The following is a 20380-nucleotide window of genomic DNA, read 5'->3' as shown; positions in this document are numbered from 1 at the left end:
CGGCCGTCAAGGTCACGTATAGACGGTCCGTCGAACTCTAGACTGTAAGTCACGAGGTAGTAATACGTATTCGGACATATCGCACTATCTGACGTCTCGTAGACATGTTGGATTCTTTAACATTTTATAAGATAATTTCTTCTATAATATTTCATTTATGTCTTTATTCAAATATATATGTTTTATCGATTATATTATAAATTTAAAAAGTGGACAATCTGTACGATAACCATACGGAAGATCATGAAAAATTATCAAAAGATAAAAGAGTGATCAATGGGAAGAGATATCAATGTGGATCAGAAAAAGCATGAGAGGAACACTAGTCCCATATCCCAAGAGAGGGATCTCGTTTTCTTCACGCATTCTTCAACGTTTTCTTCGCTTCCTCCCGCCTCGAGCATGCATCTTTTACACGTGTCGAGGAGAAAAGGAAAGCGTCGAAGACACGAAAGAGTCGTAAAAGGTAGACAGGTAGAGCAGCAACCTCTGAACATTCGTATGTATTAGCAGCAGTGCCGGCGACTATGGCGATGGTAGTGGTGGAGGTGATGGGTAGTGATGGTAGTAGTGGTAAGAGTAGATGAGGGGCGGGAGAACTCGCAATTCCTCCTTCTCCAGTCTCATCCTGCTTCTCCTCCTACGCCGTTTTCGCGCCCCTCTCTTTCTCTCTCTTCTTCGTCGGCAAGTCTCTCTCTCTCTCTCTCTCCCTCTCTCTCTCTTTCTCTCTTCGTGTCTCTCGTTCTCTCACACATACCTCGTAGGTCGGCGGTTCCTGTTCCTGCGGGTATTGATTCGCGTTGGCGGCCGGTCACCGCCCCCGCAGTCGCCGTCTGTCGGTAGTCTACCCCTACCCTAGACGTCATACTGCCATTTCGGTAGCCGATTTCTGCACAACCCTTGACGCGAGGAAAAAAAAACGACGTACTCTTCTCTTTCTTATCTTCATCTTTTTTTTCTTTTTTTTTTTTTTTTTTCTCCTTTTGGGATTCATTCAAGAAATTGGGATACCGAGAGTGCTTGTTTAAAATTGTCCTTCATGTTTTCATTATTCAAACGTTATCCTCGAATTAAGATTTTATTTTATATCATCATTATATAAATAAAATCTTGTACTCAACATTAAATATCGCTTATATGAATTTTCTCATAATTTATTTATTTTTTTTTTTTTTTTCATCTTACTTCGATAAAATAAAAATACTTAAGTCATACTCAGTCGATGGTATTGATGTATTGATCTTTTCGTTAATCAAAAATGAATTATATTGGTTAACAAGGTGTAAAATTTTTGTTTAATTTCGACAGTAATCGTGGAAAATTTGGCGTTAACTATGCATTTTCACGCATTATACATATTAGGTTAGATTCTGTAGGGTATAAAGCGCCATCTGCATACACAAACGTGCTCGATGTCGCTCGACGGTAATTGGCAATATCGTGGCGATAAAGGTATCAATGTTGTGTCGGCGTATCCATCGAAACGCGCAATTATGCAGTAAACCAAAACCACGAAATGCCGGGCGATCGTTGCCTGTACGCGAATTGCGTTCGACCGCGAAGCACGTGCGGTTTTCTCTTTCGCAATTGCCCGTGATAGATACATATGAGATAAATATGTATGTAGTAAGTTTATGTAAATTCCAGGAGCCAGTAAACCAACATAATAGAACAGAAATCTTTAGGACGAAGGAACAACTTTTTTCTTCTTATGAATATATCATCTTTTGTTTTCAATTTTTAAATAAATTAATTAGGAAGAATATTGTCGAAGAATATTTTAGAGATGCTTAACAAGTGAATTGTCAGCTGATTTTTGTATAGTAAGCCAACAAGCGAGAGAATAAGTGATGGTATCGGTACGGGTAGCTGAAGGAGGAGGAGGTAAATGCTGACACGACGATAAATAAACTTCTCTCTTGCTGCCCATGTATTCGGATGTATATGTACAACATAGAGTGTTCCGTTTTAATCAATTTACTCGAGTATCATCAGAATTATTAAATGTAAATTAGCGAATGATTGCATCAAGATAATGATCTTACTACTACCTATAACATGACCTCTTCTAAATGATTTGATATCGTTAGTAATTTTAATGTAATCCATAGATTCATCAAGATGCTTAACATCAATCAGTATGATAATGTAAAAGTTTATCGATAATGTACCAACACAATTTCTTCCTGTAATATAGCATTTTTTATGTAAATTTATTAGAAACACATAATTATGAAAATATAGTTTATCGATAATGTATCAATTTCTATTGCAGCAACACAATTTACATTATATTAAAGTACTTTTGATAAAAATTTATTTGGAAAATATAATTATGAAAATGTTTAATAAAAAATATTTAAACAAAAATTACTAAACTAGATACGTAAGATGAAATAAAATTATAGCAATATCGTAATACTGAAACTTTTCCTGCATGATCCATTTTGTCGAGTCGAAGACAAAGAACGAAAGGAAAAACACCGCTTTCATCGGTTTATCCGATTCTACCAGCTGTTTATTCGCACGCGATCAAGGAACAAGCTATAACGTGTTACGCGAAGCTAGACGTGCGCGCGAGCGCGAGTTGGTAAACGAGAAAGTAATGCGTGCCGATATAAACGTCCTATTTTCAGGCAGACTCGGTAAGTGAAAAGAATCTGTATTCAGCGTCGTCAGTGACGACGAGTGTGCTCGTAATACGGCACGTAAAGTGGTTCTGCCCTAGAGAGTAAGCGGAGCATGCTGGAGAAAGGAGAGTAGGTACGAAAGGTCGAGGGCAATGAACTCTTTCCGGGGTTTTAGCTGGAGAGTAGGAAGAGATGGAGGATGCAAGAGAGAGAGAGAGAGAGAGAAAGAGAGAGAGAAAGAGAAAGAGAAAGAGAGCAAGAGGCTGGCAGTCGACGTGGTTCGAGTTGGCGGGCAGGGTCTTGAGGGTTATGTTTGGGTGCTGTCACGGGACATCCCGTTTTATCGCGCCTCGGGCTCTCACGTTGCCCTAGGTCACGGTGCCACGAGAACGGAAGGATTTTCTCCCCTAAGGGCACACTGAGAGAAAGCGAGAAAGCTGCGAAAAGAGGGAAGGAGAGGTCTATCCGAGAGTAGAGCGTCCACATCGGTTGGTGTGTGGTACGGCAAGGGGTAGGGGCAAAGAGACCCCTGTCTCGCTTGGCGAGACGCCCGCCTTCGATGCTATCAACCTCGACCACAAACACGGATTCACGGCCACTTTGGGGGCTCTCACGGAGTTTCTCGAGCTCACTACTACCCTTCTATTATCGATCGTACGACGAAAGAAGCGATTCATTTAAGTGGTTTATGCTTTTGCATCAAAGAAGCCTCCAGATATCCTTCTGGATTACTGCCCTTTCTCCTTTTTACTTTCGCTGTTCTCTTTTTTTCCTTTTTTCCCCATTGAGAAAAGAACCAGGATTACAATGGGGATAGTATTTCGAGAACGTTGTTGACAACGAAAATAAAAGGAGTTCAAAATTAGCTAGACCATCGTTTCAAAGACCTTCTGTAAATGCATTTAATGATAATGAACTAAAAGCTAATGAATTGCGAACCAGTGCACTAGACTACAATCGAATTGTAGTATCACTGTAATATAATGACTACAATCGAATTCAATGAACTTTAAGCTGGCAAATAAATGGAATTTTATAAGTACAATTTATACATGATTTCCTTTTTATCGCTTAGATATTAATACCCAATCGATACGATATGTTTGAGCATATTTCGTATTTAGATCGATCGTTGCTAAATCAATCTACCTCTGGGATTTCCGATTATAGGATGTTGCGAGGAAATTCCTCTTCCTTGGTCGTTCGTTAATGGGATTACTTTCGTAATTCAATAACTGTTGATCGAACAGTGACACATAACAATTGAGGTTTATTTAAATAGTTTGTCTGGCAAATGTTACAACGTTATTTGACAAAATTAGACTAAATAAAATTTAGATACTCTTAATAATTAAATGCAGGAGTTAAAGCGCACTCTTGAGATTTATATTATATCTATTATTATATTGTGCACTTCGTATATTTGTTCTAGTCTCCCGGTGTAGTGCCATTTTATGGAGATTCTAGTGCTGGCTTTCGACCGGCAGCTGGTTTCGGTAATACAGTATGGCATCAGGGAGTTGGTCCTGTGGGTGCAGTCGCGGTTGAAACCACGCCAGCTGCATGGCCACCTCAACAATTTATTCAACAAATTCCTGCTCCTAATCAGTTAGAAGAATTAAGATATCACACTCAATACAGCACCGCAACGCCTTATCATCCTCAACCAGGTACATAAATAGGAATTGTGTAGTACAATTATTTTTAAAATAGGCATGTCTATATATATTTTTATGAATTGGTATGAATCGTTATTGCAGTCGCGTATCAACAGCAAACTTTTATAACTACTGATCAATCGGCATTTCAACGAGCCGGGACTACAGGACAATATACAATTACGGGGCAACCTTCACCCTTAACACCAGTGGCACCACAAACGGCAGCTTCGACACCTCAAAGGCCATTAAATGGTCAATTTATGGATCCTGCTTCAGCACCAACGCAACCCGTTGGTTACGAAAGACAGGATTATGTTAACGGTTACCAGCAGCAGGTAAGGATTGCTAGTAAAACTTATTCGTGGCAATGTTTTATGCAAAGGCCATATTTTTATATTATATTTGAAGACGAAGCTTAACATTCGTTGCTAAAATACATATTAAATACAGTGATACGTGCAAAATATGTATTAAAGCAAGAAGATAAATTTAATTTTTTAATTATCATATCTACACAATAATAGTGCTTTAATCGTATCATTGGTTTAATAACACATGTATTACATAGCAAAGAAGAGTAAGCGTCTCTTCTTGCGGATGATAAAGCTGCAATCGATTTTAAGTTACAGATCGAATGATCCTCTTTTCAGGATGTGACAATGGCACCACCACCTTCGACTACTCCAACAAGCCGTAGTAGCTCCGTACACATGGATACCCAACAGGCACAACAACAACCCCCACAGCAGCAACAACAGCAACCTCCTACGGACACGCAAGTAAAAGGGTTTGCCACAATTGCTGCGAATAATGTGTCGGGAAACGAGATGCCTGGGTATCCACTTCAACCGGGCCCACAGAGTTTACACAACTCTAACGGATATCCAGGCTACGTGGAAATGGGTCAACAACAGCTACAAAATCAGTGGCAATCACAAGTTGCTCAACAACATCAGCAACAACACCAACAACAGCAACATTTGCAACGGCAACATACTATGTCGGATACTAGTCAACGACATATATGGACTGACACTAGTACGAGTTCAAAAATCAGTGGTGTAAATAATAGTAATATGACGTGGTCGGATTCTACTCTTCAACAACACCATCAACAGCAAAAATCTTCAAAGCAGCAGCTTCAGCAACAGAGTATGCAGAATACTATGAAGCAGCAAAATGAGCAACAACAAGCTATGCAGCTACAAGGACAACAAGAGTTGTCAAGACCGGGTAGTCATATGAGTTGGGAAAATGGTACCGTAAAGGAACCTCAAACTCCTCAATCGTGGACTGACAATACTGAGAATCAACAACAACAACAACAATCTCAACAAACTCAGGGAAGTTGGTCGCAGCAAAGTCCTAAATTAAGAGATACTCAGAACTCAAGATTGACACCATCTACTCAAAAACAACATCAGGGGTGGCCACAACATTCTCCAAAATTACCAGATCATCAGCAAAATCCGTCCCAACAAAGTTCAAGAGTAACGCCTTCTGGTCAACACTCGTGGCAACAGAGTAGTCCTGAAATACAAACGCAACAAAATACAGGTCAACAAAATTCGGGATTGATTATATCCTCTCAGCAAATACAACAGCAGCAATGGTCGCAACAAACCAAACTTGAACAAAATCCAAGACTGACTCCCTCCAATCAAATGACATGGCCAGACACACCAACTAGTCAACCCAACTGGTCACCCAATAGCATGAAAAGTGAATCCAGTCAGCAACCTCAACAACAATGGCCAGATTCTCAACCTAGTCCAAGAAGAACACCTGGTCATCAATCTACAACATGGCAAAATCAATCATCGCAAGAAACTAAAATGGATAATCATATGACGTGGTCCCCATCTTCAGTAAGTGAAAATCAACCTACGTGGGGTCAGCATACATCGAAACAAGATATGCAAAATTCTGGGGAAAGAATCATGTGGCAACAAAATGCAGATAATAGTAAAAACAATGGATATTCGGATAATCAAGACAACCATGAAAACAATGTATATGCTCAATCAAATCGAGTGAATCTGAACAGTCGGCTCAAATCAATGATTTTAAGCAAACAACAACAACAACATCAACAGCAGCAACATCAACAGCAGCAACATCAACAGCAGCAACATCAACAGCAGCAACATCAACAGCAGCAACAACAACAGCAACAACAACAGCAGCAACAACAGCAACAGCAACAACAGCAGCAGCAGCAGCAGCAACAGCAACAGCAGCAGCAGCAACAACAACAACAACAGCAGCAGCAGCAGCAGCAACAGCAACAGCAGCAACATCTTCATCAGCAACATCAACAGCAGCAGCAGCAGCATCAACAACAACAACAACAACAACAACAACAGCAACATCAACAACAACAACATCAACAACAACAGCATCAACAACAGCAGCAATTGCAACAACAGCAACAACAGCAGCAGCAATTGCAACAACAGCAGCAATTGCAACATCAACAAATGCAGCAGCAACATCAAGAACAGCAACAGCATCTTCATATGCATCATCAAATGCAAGGTCAGCATAACATTAATAACATTATTGGATCAAATGGAGAATATGTCGGAGATGATCGGTTACGAGAGTCACATGAAAATTCAGAGAAAATGCAAGAAAAGAGAACGGATCAGTACCTCAATCAATCGACAATCATGTCAATGGCGCAATCTAATGAAAATCTGACCGGTAATTTTTTATTGCATAGCCACCACCCTCGGGTCGATAGTTTGCCCGAAGGTGGTGGCTTATTAGAATGGACAGGAGGTGGAACCAGTTTAACTAATCATAACGTACTAACAGAGACCGGTGTGACTGCTATAGAAAATTTTATGAAATTCGCGACAGAAGATAAAATTGTCCTTGAAAAGCCTTCTGAGGAACAACAACATATGCACGAACAAACTCAGCAACGATTATGGAAAGACCATAATAAACATCATGATAATTCTATCATAGAAGAAAAGACGTTTCAGCAACAGTGTGCTGAAAAAAAAACACAAAGACTCGAAGATCTACGAGAAGATACGAATGCAACTAAAAGAGCAAGAGAGGACAACCTTGATTTTATGCAGACTGCGGATACTTCTGTCATCAGCAAAATTGTAGTTGAGAATGAACAAAGATCCGTTGAAATGAAAGCAGACCAGTCATCCACGAAAGAGGAAGATAGTTCGGAGGTAAAGTACGCTTCAGATCAAACCATCAAGCAGGAGAACATAGGAGACTACAATTGCGCCATACCCGAAAGCATTGAATCCTGCAATGTTTCTAGAGGAGAAGACCATACTACGCTGCCTGTAAAAGCTGAACCTGGTCAAACATCGCATGATGCTTCGGACTATAAATTTAGAGGCGACGGTGGTCCCGCCAAAGTATCACCAGGTACTGGTTCATGGTGCTGTCGGAGAGGTGGCACGGAGCAACCTACGCCGGAACACCTGCGCGAAGGTTGTTGTCAAGGTCTTCAGACGAGGGATGAAATATTAGCAGATTCTCAACAGAAATCAGACTCTGATATAAAGAACGAAGGATCTAATAGTCCGAAAAGCGGCAACGCATCATCGACAACTAAATTGCAAGATCATTTGGACAAACTGAAGAACAATGTTAGGACCGAAGTACCGGACTGCAACTGCTTTCCTGCCGATAAATGTGAGTTGCTATTGCGTATTCAATACGACACTAACATTGAGAGAACACACTAACAATGAATATTTGCACACGAAAGAATAATTATATTCAAACAAAAGTACTAATAATTACGGCCAAAATACATCGATTATGCGCTGTGTTCAGAGATCCAGAGAGAAGTGTGTACATACCTAACCCAATTCCTTCTCGAGGATATAACATACATGGCATAAATGTTTCCGCTTCTGTTGCTTCCTTTCGTTGAAACGTCGGTTTCGTAAATAAAATGAGGTTCAACTACAAGGTCCACCTGAACCCGGCTCGTACTACACTCATCTCGGAGCGGCTGCAAGTCTGTCTGATCTTCGGAACGATCTTGAAAGAAGAACTGGGCTGAAGGGAAATGCAATAAGGTTCGAGAAGGTCGTTTATACTGGGAAGGAAGGCAAGACTACTCAAGGGTGTCCAATGGCTAAATGGGTAAGTTCAATTTGGACAATATTTTGTATTAATAATTAGAAATTTATGATATTAGTTTAATATTAAAAATCGGCCTAAATTATACTGTGGTGATGGGATTGTAATATCAGTGATTCGCTAGATAATACGACGATCCGGCATCGATGAGAAGATCCTTTCCATAGTGAAACATCGACAAGGTCATAAATGTGCGACGGCATGGATCGTTGTAGCCATGGTTGCTTGGGAAGGAGTTCCAACTCATGAGGCTGATCGCATTTATTCCCTTTTGAGTCACAAATTAAATCGCTTTGGTCTTCCAACGACCAGAAGATGTGGTACTAATGAACCGAGAACCTGTGCTTGTCAAGGACTGGATCCTGATACCTGCGGAGCGAGTTTTTCTTTCGGATGCTCTTGGTCTATGTATTACAATGGTTGTAAATATGCAAGAAGCAAAACTGTACGAAAATTTCGATTATCCGTTCGGTCAGAGGTAAGTTTTATTTATAGTAATAGCTATTTTTTCTTGGGAATACATGATATCAATGATTTTTAATCAGGAACAAGAGGTTGAAGAGAGGATGCACGTTTTGGCTACACTTTTATCACCTTTATATTTAAGTCTTGCACCGGAAGCATTTAATAATCAAACTCAATTTGAACGAGAAGCAAGCGAATGTCGATTAGGATTTAAACCTGGGAGACCCTTTTCTGGTGTAACGGCTTGTATCGATTTCTGTGCTCACTCTCATCGAGATCTCCACAATATGAATAACGGATGCACTGTGGTATGTAAAGCGTTTTATCATTTTCTTTTATATTAATGCGCTTATGTATATAAAATAAACTCAATTTATAGGTAGTAAGTCTGACAAAACATCGAACATTAGCGAAACCTGAAGATGAACAGCTACATGTACTTCCTCTTTACATCATGGACGATACAGATGAATTTGGTTCAAAAGAAGGACAAGAAGAAAAAGTTCGCTCTGGGGCTTTAGAAGTTCTGAATAAGTATGTAATTCTCGTTCTACATTGAATATAAATCACATGAATGGTAATATTATATGAAAAAAATTATCGTCTTAACAGATATCCCTGCGAGGTCAGAGTCCGATCGGTTCCTCTTCAACCTTGTCGTCGGCATGGAAAGAAAAGAAAAGATGAGGAACCTGATACTGTTGCAAATAAAAAAGAAATACAAAGGCACACTAACGCGTCCGATAAAATAATAGAAGCAAGTCGTGCAGTGAATCATCATGATTTGTCCAGAACTCCAGCAAGAGATACTCAATTATCTTTAGAAATGGCTTCAATGTTCGAAGGTATGGATGCGCAATTACAAAGTTCTCAGGTATCATCGACGGTCCTCGATAGTCCAGTGTCTATGTATCAAGGTTGGGGTTATCAGGGTGAACAACAATGGAGTCGAAATGGTTGGCTCGATCAAAGAAAAAATAATTGGTTAAATCCCTGGGGAGAATATGCCTTTGGTGGTTTAGAGAGAGACACTAAAGTAGATCCAGATAGCACTAGCTTGGATGATATCAGACCACGAAGTACAGTTTCGCAGGAAGATCATAGACCAGGTTCAAGGAATTTACCAAACTCCACCATGGATTCCCCAAGAGGTACTTACACTCATTCTCCAAGAGGTCATCCTATTTCTCCGAGAAGTTCTCATCCATGCACACCTGGTGAAGCAGCTTATGCCATGTCACCTAGAGGATGCCCATCAACGCCGCAGGATCCAAGAATGGCTTCTCCAAGAAGTTCGGGATACCCTACTACACCTGACGGTAGTTACAATCATGCAACTTCTGCGAGAAGCTATCAACATATTTTTGAGACCAGACAAAATAATGCGTCTCCAAGAGCAGGATACTTTCATTCACCGACCCATTTAGATGTTATGCAAAAGAATTTACAATCACGAATACATCAATCACAAGCAAATGCGAATAACATTCGTCATGTTGGTCAAAATAACATGGACAATCAATCTAGAATGAGACAAGATGCTAGTCAACAAAAATACTCTGGTGCATTGTCACAGACTTATTTAGAATCACAGAATTCTACAAGATTTATGTTACCAAAATCACAAACCGAGCCATCCTTTTCATCAAGAGTACAAAGTCACTATCTTTCACAATCCGTTCAACTAGGAAGAAACGCTACATATCAAAATCAACATACCGATTCTAATTTAGGGGATGTTTTTCCTGGATATAGTGGTACTTCCTGCATGGATGGTAATAGTCACAAATCACTTGGTGCTACGAACCCAGATTTCCTCCTTCAGGGTTCCTTAAATCTTCCATCTATTCCTGATCAACAAAGTGATGTGCAAGGTCTTCTTAGTTCAAGCGATCAAAAAAGGTACTTTGGTCGTTTGCAAAGACAAACGGATTTAAAAACTTCAACAACCCCTCAGTTTCCAACCGTGTCTTCGGAACAAGGAAGTTATGGAAGCAGTTGGAACATGTTTAATTTATGGTCTTCCGAAACTTCAAAATCGATGGAACATCAGACTCTTTTTAACGAGCATCAAAATGTGACAGAGAAAATAAATAATCAAGCGGATCATCAGAAAAATTCAACTTGGCCCGAAAGATTACCAAATGTTGATCAAGCAAAGCCAACTTGTTGGGAAACGCAAACCGAACCATCCCCTTTCCGTATACCCAAAGGAAGACCACCTTCGAGAACAACATCGGGTCAACATTTGTCTACCGATGCCAATGCTTATCCAAACACATTTGCAAGAACATTTTTGAAACCGCAGGAACCCGCAAGAAATAATACTTTTGCGGATAGTTTAAGCAATGGGGTACAAACATGCGTACCCAATCAGAACCATCAAAAACGAACAGATTGGCATGATGAGAAATTAAGAGAAGGATTTCATGATGGACGACAAGAGATCGTTAATTCGAATACCACTTCTTTAGCTTGGGCGGAAGAAATGAAACAAGTTCAAGATTTGCACGCCATGTCAAGCTTGGGTCATCCTCACGCATTTCCGCAATACGGTTATCCAACGTATCCAGTTTTTGAAAAACCATATCCAAATTCTTGGGAAGGTTACAATTATCATCAACCTTATCACCCACAAGCCGCACAATATCCTCCGCAATTTTATCAACAACCCAAAAGGGACGCCTGCTTCCATTCTCCGCAATATCCGTATCAAGGTATACCACCGTATCAGAGTTTAAATACAGGCTGGCCAAGATGGGAAACTTCTCGTTGGGACATTTATGGACCCCCACCATACTTCCCGGTACTTCCTGAGCCACCACCGAAAGCGGAACCACTCGGTGAGGTAGCCGATTATTCCGACAACGAAGAGTGCTTCAAAGATCCACAAATGGGAGGAGTTGCTATAGCTTTAAGTCATGGTAGTGTTTTATTCGAATGTGCGAAACACGAGATGCACTCAACGACGGCCTTGAAGAAACCCAATCGTCTTAATCCGACTAGAATCAGTTTGGTGTTTTATCAACATCGTAATCTTAATAGACCAAGACACGGTTGGGACGAATGGGAAGAGAAAATGAGATTGAGGAAGTTGGGTGTTGTAACGACAACGACTACCAGCTCATCGGGTACGTCACCGTTAGTGTCCACAGCAGTTACTAGTCCAGCTAGTACGGTGAATAATGAGAAGCTACCACCACTTCCTCATATATCTACCGTACCAAATTCACAATTCATGATGAGGTCGCCAACGTATACAACCATGACTTGGACAACACTTTTTCCTATGCATCCGTGTATGATAACAGGTCCGTATCAAGAAGGAGGAGCCATCGGATGAGCCATTAGCGGAAGGTACGATTCCAATCGACCATGATTGCGGATCGTACTGGGGTTTGAGCGAATAACTTAAAAAACAAAAAAATGAGCGTACAGGAAAGAATAGGAGGGATCATTGTTCGTATAGCCATATTGGTGAGGTGTGCCTGACCGGCACTAAAAATAGGAACGATCCATATAGAGTTGAGCCGAACGAAGGCGATAGGGTGCGAGTGAGAGATAGAGAGAAAAAGGGAGAGAGAGAGAGAGAGAGAGAGAGAGAGAGACAGAATGAAAGAATGAAAGAGGCATTGCAAGAATCGGTATCAACTCATTTCCAAAACCCGTTTTAGACGTATATTCTTCTTCTTTTTTTTTTTTTTTTCTCTCTCTATAAGATGTTCTAACGGGAAGACTTTAAAACTAATGAAAAGGAATAGAAATTGTCCAAATATGTATTTTGGAGCGCATTATTTTAATATTGGAGTAGTTCGTTATCGACGGAGCAACAAAACCAATCGCACTGCCATTTTTCTATCATACGTTTTGTGCGCGATACAAAAACACGAAACGAAACCGGTTAATGCGTCTGGATAATTAAAAGAAAGAAACAGAAAAGAAATAAAGAAAAGAAAAAATAGATGCTGCGCGCCCATAACGAACGACAATTAGGGCGTTCATCGCGTGATCTCCCCACCTTTTTTGGGGCTTCCTTTTTTTATACAAAACTTTTGTTAGACTCACGGTAAGATGATTACATGTTAAACAAATGAAATAATTAAAAGAGCGCGCGCACGAGGCGGATGATGAAAGTTGATGAAAAAGGCAAGTCAAATACGTAGGTGAAGGGGAGAAAAAGAGAGAGAGAGAGAGAGAGAGAGAGAGAGAGAGAGAGAGAGAGAAAGAGAGAGAGAGGCAGGGAGGGGGAGGGAGAGAGAGAGAGAGAGAGAGAGGAAGAAAGGCATGGGTAGATTGAGTAAGGATAATGAATCGGAGAAGTATGAAAAATAATAGGAAATATCGATAAAGATATATTCGTCATAATTTTACAAATGTGAATGATAAACAAAAGAAAAGATAGGAATGTGAATTATCGCGAAAGCGAGATTGAACTCGAAACGCGTTAAAAATAATAGCTATCAACTTGATGTCTTACCGTGCACATGGCTTTGATACGATAAACTTTAGGGAAAAACACGAAACATAAGTAAAAAAATAAAAAAATAAAAAAATAAAAAAATAAAGAAAAAAGTAAAAAGTGTTAGTATATTTGATTGTACGCTTAAAGTTAAAGATATCGCGTTTTACGCGCAGATGAGGAAGGATCACAGGTTTCGTATTGGTAGCATCGTAATTTTTCTTAGCTAGTCTACGCCTAGGCAACCGAATACGAAACGCTAAAGTAGACCAATTGCACGCGCCTGCGTTCATGGACATTGCAAATATCATGGACAAAGAAGAAAATAAAAAAGGAAATAGCAACATTTTGGAACGTTCTATTCGCGCTTCGTTATTATTATCCGTCACATTCTTTTACACATTTACGATGCCACATGTTCCAATTGATTGACCATATTTGTCCAATGAAGCGTTTCTAACATTGAAAAACAATACATACACATATACACATAAACACAAACAAGAAAACGAACCAGTAGGCGTAACCTCTTAGTTCTGATAAATTTTTCGCGAAAGCCATGAGAGATTGCACAATTGTTCACTATCATCATCATTACTATATCACAATTACCGAGTATTTTTCCAGAAGTGTTCGTGTTATACACAATACCTATATGCACCCATACACAAATACACACATCCCACATCACACATACACACACACACATACATACATACATACACGCACACATGCATATACAATTAATATTTTTCATTGGGAAGTGAAAGAGAGGGTTAAAGAAAACATAGGTACATGTACACACACGAAAGAAATGATCTCAAGTCTTAATAACTAATTAAACGATAAATATTCTCCTTTTCTCTTTATAGCCTTTGTAAATCGCGCTTGTTATTATTCTATACATATTCATATTTATTTGTATGCACGCGTTTGCACCTGTAGTTGTTCACTAAGTAAGTCGTGAGATGTGGAAAATAGTTGGAGAAGGCGCGGATTATTAAAATACTAACCATTCGTCCTTCGGGTCGGCTGAGTACAAAGCATTTTTTCCTAACAATCATGCAATACGATTGCATGCAGGGATGACGTTATTAAATCTTTTATTATCTCCGTTTTGTTTCTCTTTTTTTTTTTTTTTTTTTTTTTTCATCTTTTTATTTCGGAAAAGTACTACGTCTTCTCCGAAAAAAAAAAGTTTTGACGTTCTTTATTTTATTGGCTTGCTTTTTAACTTTTTTTTTTTCTTGTTTTTATTTTATTTTATTTTATTTTATTTTTTTTTTTTTTTTTTTTAACGTTCTCAATTATAATTGGGATTGAGTTTTTTTATTTCTTTTTCTTTTTTTTTTACATACATCCTACGTATATTGTATGTTGAATATTGATGTTTATAATATTATCTATTTCCCTTTTCTAAGGTACACGAGGTAAAAGCAAATGGCATTGTTATGTGCTATCGCAAAATAAGATAAAGTAATTTATCGAAAGTTGACATTAAATAGCGCGAGATTTTTTATCTTTCTCTTTCCTTTTCTTCTTTTCCTTTTTTTTTCTTTTTTTCTTTTTTAATTCGAACGGGTTAACGTATCGTTATACCCTTTTCCGAGGTTTTAGGCGACTCTATAACGATGACTAATCTTTTCTTTTTCTTTTCTTTTCTTTTTCCTTTTTTTTTTTTCACCATCTACGATAAAATAAAAACGATTTGATTTTTTATCGTTCGGCCTTTGTAAATATTAGGCGACTGTTATTAGTAATTTGAAAATGTCCCGGTTCTTGATGAAGCACAGTTTTATATAATCTTTTGTCAGTTTCTTTTTAGCTAATAAGATTAATTAATAAAATTTAGAGAGAAAGTGTGTGCGCACGTGAATGCATGAGAGAAAGAGAGAAAGAGAGAGAGAGAGAGAGAGAGAGAGAGAAAGAAAGAGAGAGAAAGAGAAGTATGAATCTGAATAAGGGAGAGAATGAAAGAAAAAATTTGAAGATGAATGGGACAGTCAAATAGAAAAAAGATGAAAAAAGAAACTAGAGAAAGAAAGGAAGGGAGAGAGGGAAGGAGGAAGGGAGAAAGGAGGAGGGAAGAGAGAAAGAGAGAGAGGGAGAGAAAGAGAGAGAGAGAGAGAGAAAGGATCGATGTTTACACGGGGATCGTGTAGCTAAAATTCTACTTATTTATTTATTAATTATCGTCGTCGCGACTTTTTCGCTCGATCCTGCGTAAAAAAAAATTTAGATGGATTTTTAGATTATTAATCATGCGCGCGATCTTTACGATAATAATAATAATTGATAACTAATTAATTAATTAGTAAATAATATAATAATAATATTAATAATAATATTAATATTAATAATAATAATAATAATAATAATAATAATAATAATAATAATAATAATAATAACAATAATAATAATAGTAGTAATAATAATAATAATAATAATAATAATAATAATAATAATAATAATAATAATAATAATAATAATAATAATAATAATAGTCTACGATATATGGACGCGTAGCACCTTTTAATCGGAAGACCTTTCATATATATATACATATAAAAATTTATATATGTATGTATACATATATATGAAATAAAATATATATTTCTTCGCATTAAAAAAGGGCGAAGTTAAGAATAAGACAAAAAAAAAATTACATAGAATAGTCGAAATTAAATGAAAAGGAAGAGCAAAACGGAGACTTAGGAGAATCTACCCCACGCTCGCTGGAGTATTATAAGAATCATTAATATATTATCGTTCACATTATTAATGCATATTATAGTAATTATAGGCAACAATAATAATAATTAGTAACATAATATAATTTAATCTATTATTTATTATATAAGTTTTTGAGACAAAAAAGAAAAAAAATCATAAGCATTATTATCGCATTATCGTTTACTTCACTTTATTTTTCTCTTCTTTCTTTTTCTTTTCTTTTTATCTTTTTTTACTTTTCCTCTTCTTTTTTTATCTTTCTTTTTTTTTTTCTTTTTTTTTTTTTTTTTTTTTTTTATTTTTTTGTTATCTTTCAACCGAACTCTACAATACGGATATATAAAAGAGCGAAAAAACACGTATACATATATAATATCAATTATTATAGCCGATATCTCTACAGGAAGTGCATCGCGTCTGATTTCTGGACTTTCATCCTTTTTATCTTGTCACCTTGTATTTTCATGAATAAGAGAATATTTTATGGCGCACGAAAGAATGGAAGCTAAAGAGATTGTGTAAATACTCGTGTAATACAATGAATGCGCGCGAGTTTTTCACTCTTTACTCTAGTTGACTATACTATATTTTGCTACAGTTTATAACGTCAGATGTTATATTAGAGAGAAAATACAGTGGGGAAAAAAAGAAAAAGAAAAAAAAAAAAAAAAAAAAAAAAAAAAGAAAGACCTTTATCTCGATTCCAATGCATATCATAAAAACGTTGCATAAGACGCGAAGAATGAAAATTAGAATGGGGGTGGTGCGTGAATAAAACTAAAGATAAAGATAAATAGACAGTGAGAGGACCGTAACATTGATTATGAAATCCGGTGAAAGCGTGCAATGAGTGATAGATTAATTACACACACGCACACGTACATACACAAAACAAAACAAAACAAAAAAAAAACTAAGCGCATCGTAATAATCGATGCTCGCTCGTAAGTCACGATGCACGTTCCTCCTCGGTATTCGGCGCCGAGTTTAATCCTACGAAATTGTCGTACAAATATTTCCTTTAAGTCTTCAATTCGTTCTCATCGATCTCTTGTTTTCGATTTTTTACATAAGGACGGACGGACGGACAGTGATCCGGAACGAGAGCACAATAGACACTCGTTAATTAACAATTATTAATTTATCTTCTCTTTGTCTAATAATTTCTTCGGGTGAATTCAGTCTTTCGATAACTTCCAAAGCGCTCAGGCAAGAAGAAGTATGATGTAAAACGAAGATAAAAAGAAAACAAAAATAAACAAGAATGGAAAAGGTGGTAGAACGAGGAACTTATTAAATAGCGATAAAATAAATCATCGTTCCTTTGATCCTCGTGTCTACGTCCCTGGTTAACAATTTTTTCGTACTACAAAGAGGCTTCGAATTTGTATTTTTTTTAATCCTTTTTTTATAATCAACGTGTGTGTGTGTATATATACATAATATATATATATATATTTTTAAAATGGCTATTGTAACATTATTGGAAAATTACGTAAAGAAATGTTTTCTGTCTTATAAAACTAACAAAAGGATTGTCTTTATCTCATTTCGTATTATATCTTTTTTGTTTTTTTATAATCGAATCTTATATTTCGACGACTTCCAAATGCGTAAATGTATAAACAAAAGAAAATGAAAAAGTTAACTTTATCGTAATAGCTGCTTCCACCTGTTACAGGTTACATACACGAACAAAGTCAGTTACACAACACAAAGACGCGTTAATTACAAATGCGCGTACGCGTTCACATAAAGAAACATACATAGATATACATGTACACAAAAAGGGGGAACGTTTTCCTTTACGGGATGCAAAGTTAATACTTTATATAAAATGGAAACTTGAAATTTTAATGCGACGATGCCAAAATAGTATTAAAGGTAATAATTAGAGGTAAAATATTTGTAATAGTAAACATAAAGTATATAAGGAAGTCACTAACGATATAAATAAAAACGATTAACAAACACATACGTCGCATACATACGCAGACACATGTAATAATAAATTTAAAAAAAGAAAAGAAAAAAAAATAACGATGACGTGGAAATGCATTAAAAGTAAAAAAAAAAAAAAAAAAAAAAAAAAAAAAAAAAAAAGCAAGAAAATATAAATATTTGGTTGAAAGGAACTTGTGAGAGCAGCGAATAGGAAAGGAAAAGAAAAGTTGAAAAATGTATTTTTTCTTCCAATGCCAAAAAGATGCCATTTTGTTTTTTACGAAAAAATCTACGAAAAAGTCCTAAAAAAAGCGAAGTGAGGAATGAAACTTTTGAGATAGTTTGTAGGAAGCATATGTAAGTGTAATAGTGGAAAAAAATACTTAATGTATATGTCTTGTGAAGTGAAATAACGAAAAGATAAAAAAAAAAAAAAAAAAAAGAAAAAAAAAGAAGAAGAAGAAACACACTTGTCCGCCTTATGATGAAGAAGCAAAATAATACAATAGAAGAACGAATAAGAATTAAAGAAAAAAAAAAAAGAAAAAAAAAAAGAAAAAAAAAAAGAAAACAATATTTGTAGTTTACAGTAAACAGAGTTTGAAAGAAAAAACAATAGTATAATAAAATATGGACACGTCAGTGTTGCATTGTCCAATACCTGAGATGCAAAAATTGTGAGATATGTTTGGTCGAACGAATAGAAAGAAAAAAAATCAGAAATGAATCATAGGGAATCCTTTCTAATGAACGGAACGTACGTTTGAACTCATCATTTTTGCATTTGGGTATCATATAAAAGAAGATAAAAAAAAAGGAGGTAAAAAAGAATATCCCCGTGTCACCCACAGGGCATGCGCATATAATGTTATGTATACACCAATTATATATGTACATATATTTTTGGACAAAAAATCGTGAAGAGAAATTTTAAATCGAAATTAAGCTTTCGGCGTGGAAGGGCGGTAGACTCTTGGCAGACCAAATCCGTTCGTGTTAATCGATCCTGGAATTCGTCGTAATTTGAAATAAATAATAATGCTTTTTAATAGCGACAAATAATGAATCTTTTTTTCTTTTTTTGTAAGGATAAAACAATCGATACATCGTAGCCGTTTATCGATCGATCGTCTTTGAATTATCTTCCCAATTGGATTCTTGGATCGATCGACGTAAAATACGAGTATTCTCATTCAATATATTCTAACGGGAGAAAAAATAATATAACAAAATAATTAAGGAGTCTTATTAACGTTGAGTCTGTCAGGTGGTTAACCACGTGCACGCGCCGAAATCAAATGTATTTATAAATATTTATTTACGCGAGATAAAAGAATGAAAATAAAATCTAATATATTGATGACGATTACGTAAATGGTCGTAAGTTAAGCTGTAATTTTTCTAATAAAAAGGAAAAAAATAAATAAATATACAAAATAATTTTTGAAGCGTTCCCTTCGCCGTTACGATAGGCCAAAACGAAAATCGATGCGAAAGGAACTCCGAAGCAATGAAAAAAAGACTCATTTCAATGATATAATGAATAAATACTAATAATAATAATAATAATAATAATAATAATAATAATAATAATAATAATAATAATAATAATAATAATAATAATAATAATAATAATAATAATAGTAATAATAATAATAATAGTAATAATAATAATTATTATTATAATAATAATAAATAATAATAAAAAATAATAATAAATAGTAATAATAATAATAATAATAATAATAATAATAATAATAATAATAATAATAATAATAATAATAAAAATAATAATAATAAAAATAAAAATAATAATGAAATAATGATAATGGTAATGATTAATGATAATGGTAATGATAACGATATTGATAATGGAAAAAATTTTAAAACTGTCGTGCCGTAATATTGTTGGCGGGTCAAAACTCGAGTAAATATGTGAAAACGTAAACGCTATGTTGGTGGACAAAAAGAAAAGATAAACGTGTAAAACAGGTGTGCTTGAGCAATGGACATGGTATGCTTAGATTATAGTAACAAGTAATAAATATAAGTAATAAAATTAAGATGAATATTGCTATCGATGATTATTATTGACATAAGAGTAGATTTAGGTGAGAATACGTTATAAGTCAGTTGTAATTGTCCTTTGTGAATATACATAAGGCAGAAATGAAAAATACAAGAAACTTTTATGAGTAAAAAATTGTCTAGACTTTTTTTTTATAAATTTATTCGAATACCTCGTATGCATAGTCTTAAAATATAAGACATTTATTGCAATTGATCTGTAACCAAAATGGTTCTAAAAATCGCTATTAGTATTTGTCATATAATAAAATGAAATAAAATTACTATCGCAT

At 36.1% G+C, this 20380-nt stretch overlaps 1 protein-coding gene across 10 annotated transcripts in view; it reads left to right on the top strand.

Annotated features, from left to right (window-relative positions):
• Nucleotides 1-14644, top strand: part of Tet (tet methylcytosine dioxygenase-like) — a 73310-nt gene extending 58666 nt beyond the window's left edge. For 6 of the 10 annotated variants that reach the window (XM_085660066.1, XM_085660067.1, XM_085660065.1 and 3 more), the window contains 8 exons: nt 4063-4300; nt 4391-4626; nt 4942-7963; nt 8247-8422; nt 8544-8897; nt 8965-9192; nt 9264-9418; nt 9497-14583. In XM_085660066.1, coding sequence (XP_085516192.1) covers nt 4063-4300; nt 4391-4626; nt 4942-7963; nt 8247-8422; nt 8544-8897; nt 8965-9192; nt 9264-9418; nt 9497-12227 — 7140 coding nt within the window. In that variant the 3' untranslated portion in view covers nt 12228-14583. Of the gene's footprint in view, nt 1-4062; nt 4301-4390; nt 4627-4941; nt 7964-8246; nt 8423-8543; nt 8898-8964; nt 9193-9263; nt 9419-9496 lie in introns of all 10 variants that reach the window. The other 4 variants (XM_085660074.1, XM_085660073.1, XM_085660072.1 and 1 more) reach the window with 1 other exon arrangement.
• The last annotated feature ends 5736 nt before the right edge of the window (nt 14645-20380 follow it).

This window comes from Vespa mandarinia, chromosome 11 (genome assembly GCF_050613455.1).
Source record: "Vespa mandarinia isolate Hongniang chromosome 11, ASM5061345v1, whole genome shotgun sequence".
In the NCBI taxonomy this organism is placed as follows: Eukaryota; Metazoa; Arthropoda; class Insecta; order Hymenoptera; family Vespidae; genus Vespa; species Vespa mandarinia.
Note: the sequence above shows the minus strand (reverse complement) of the source record. Positions and strands in the feature narration are given on the sequence as shown.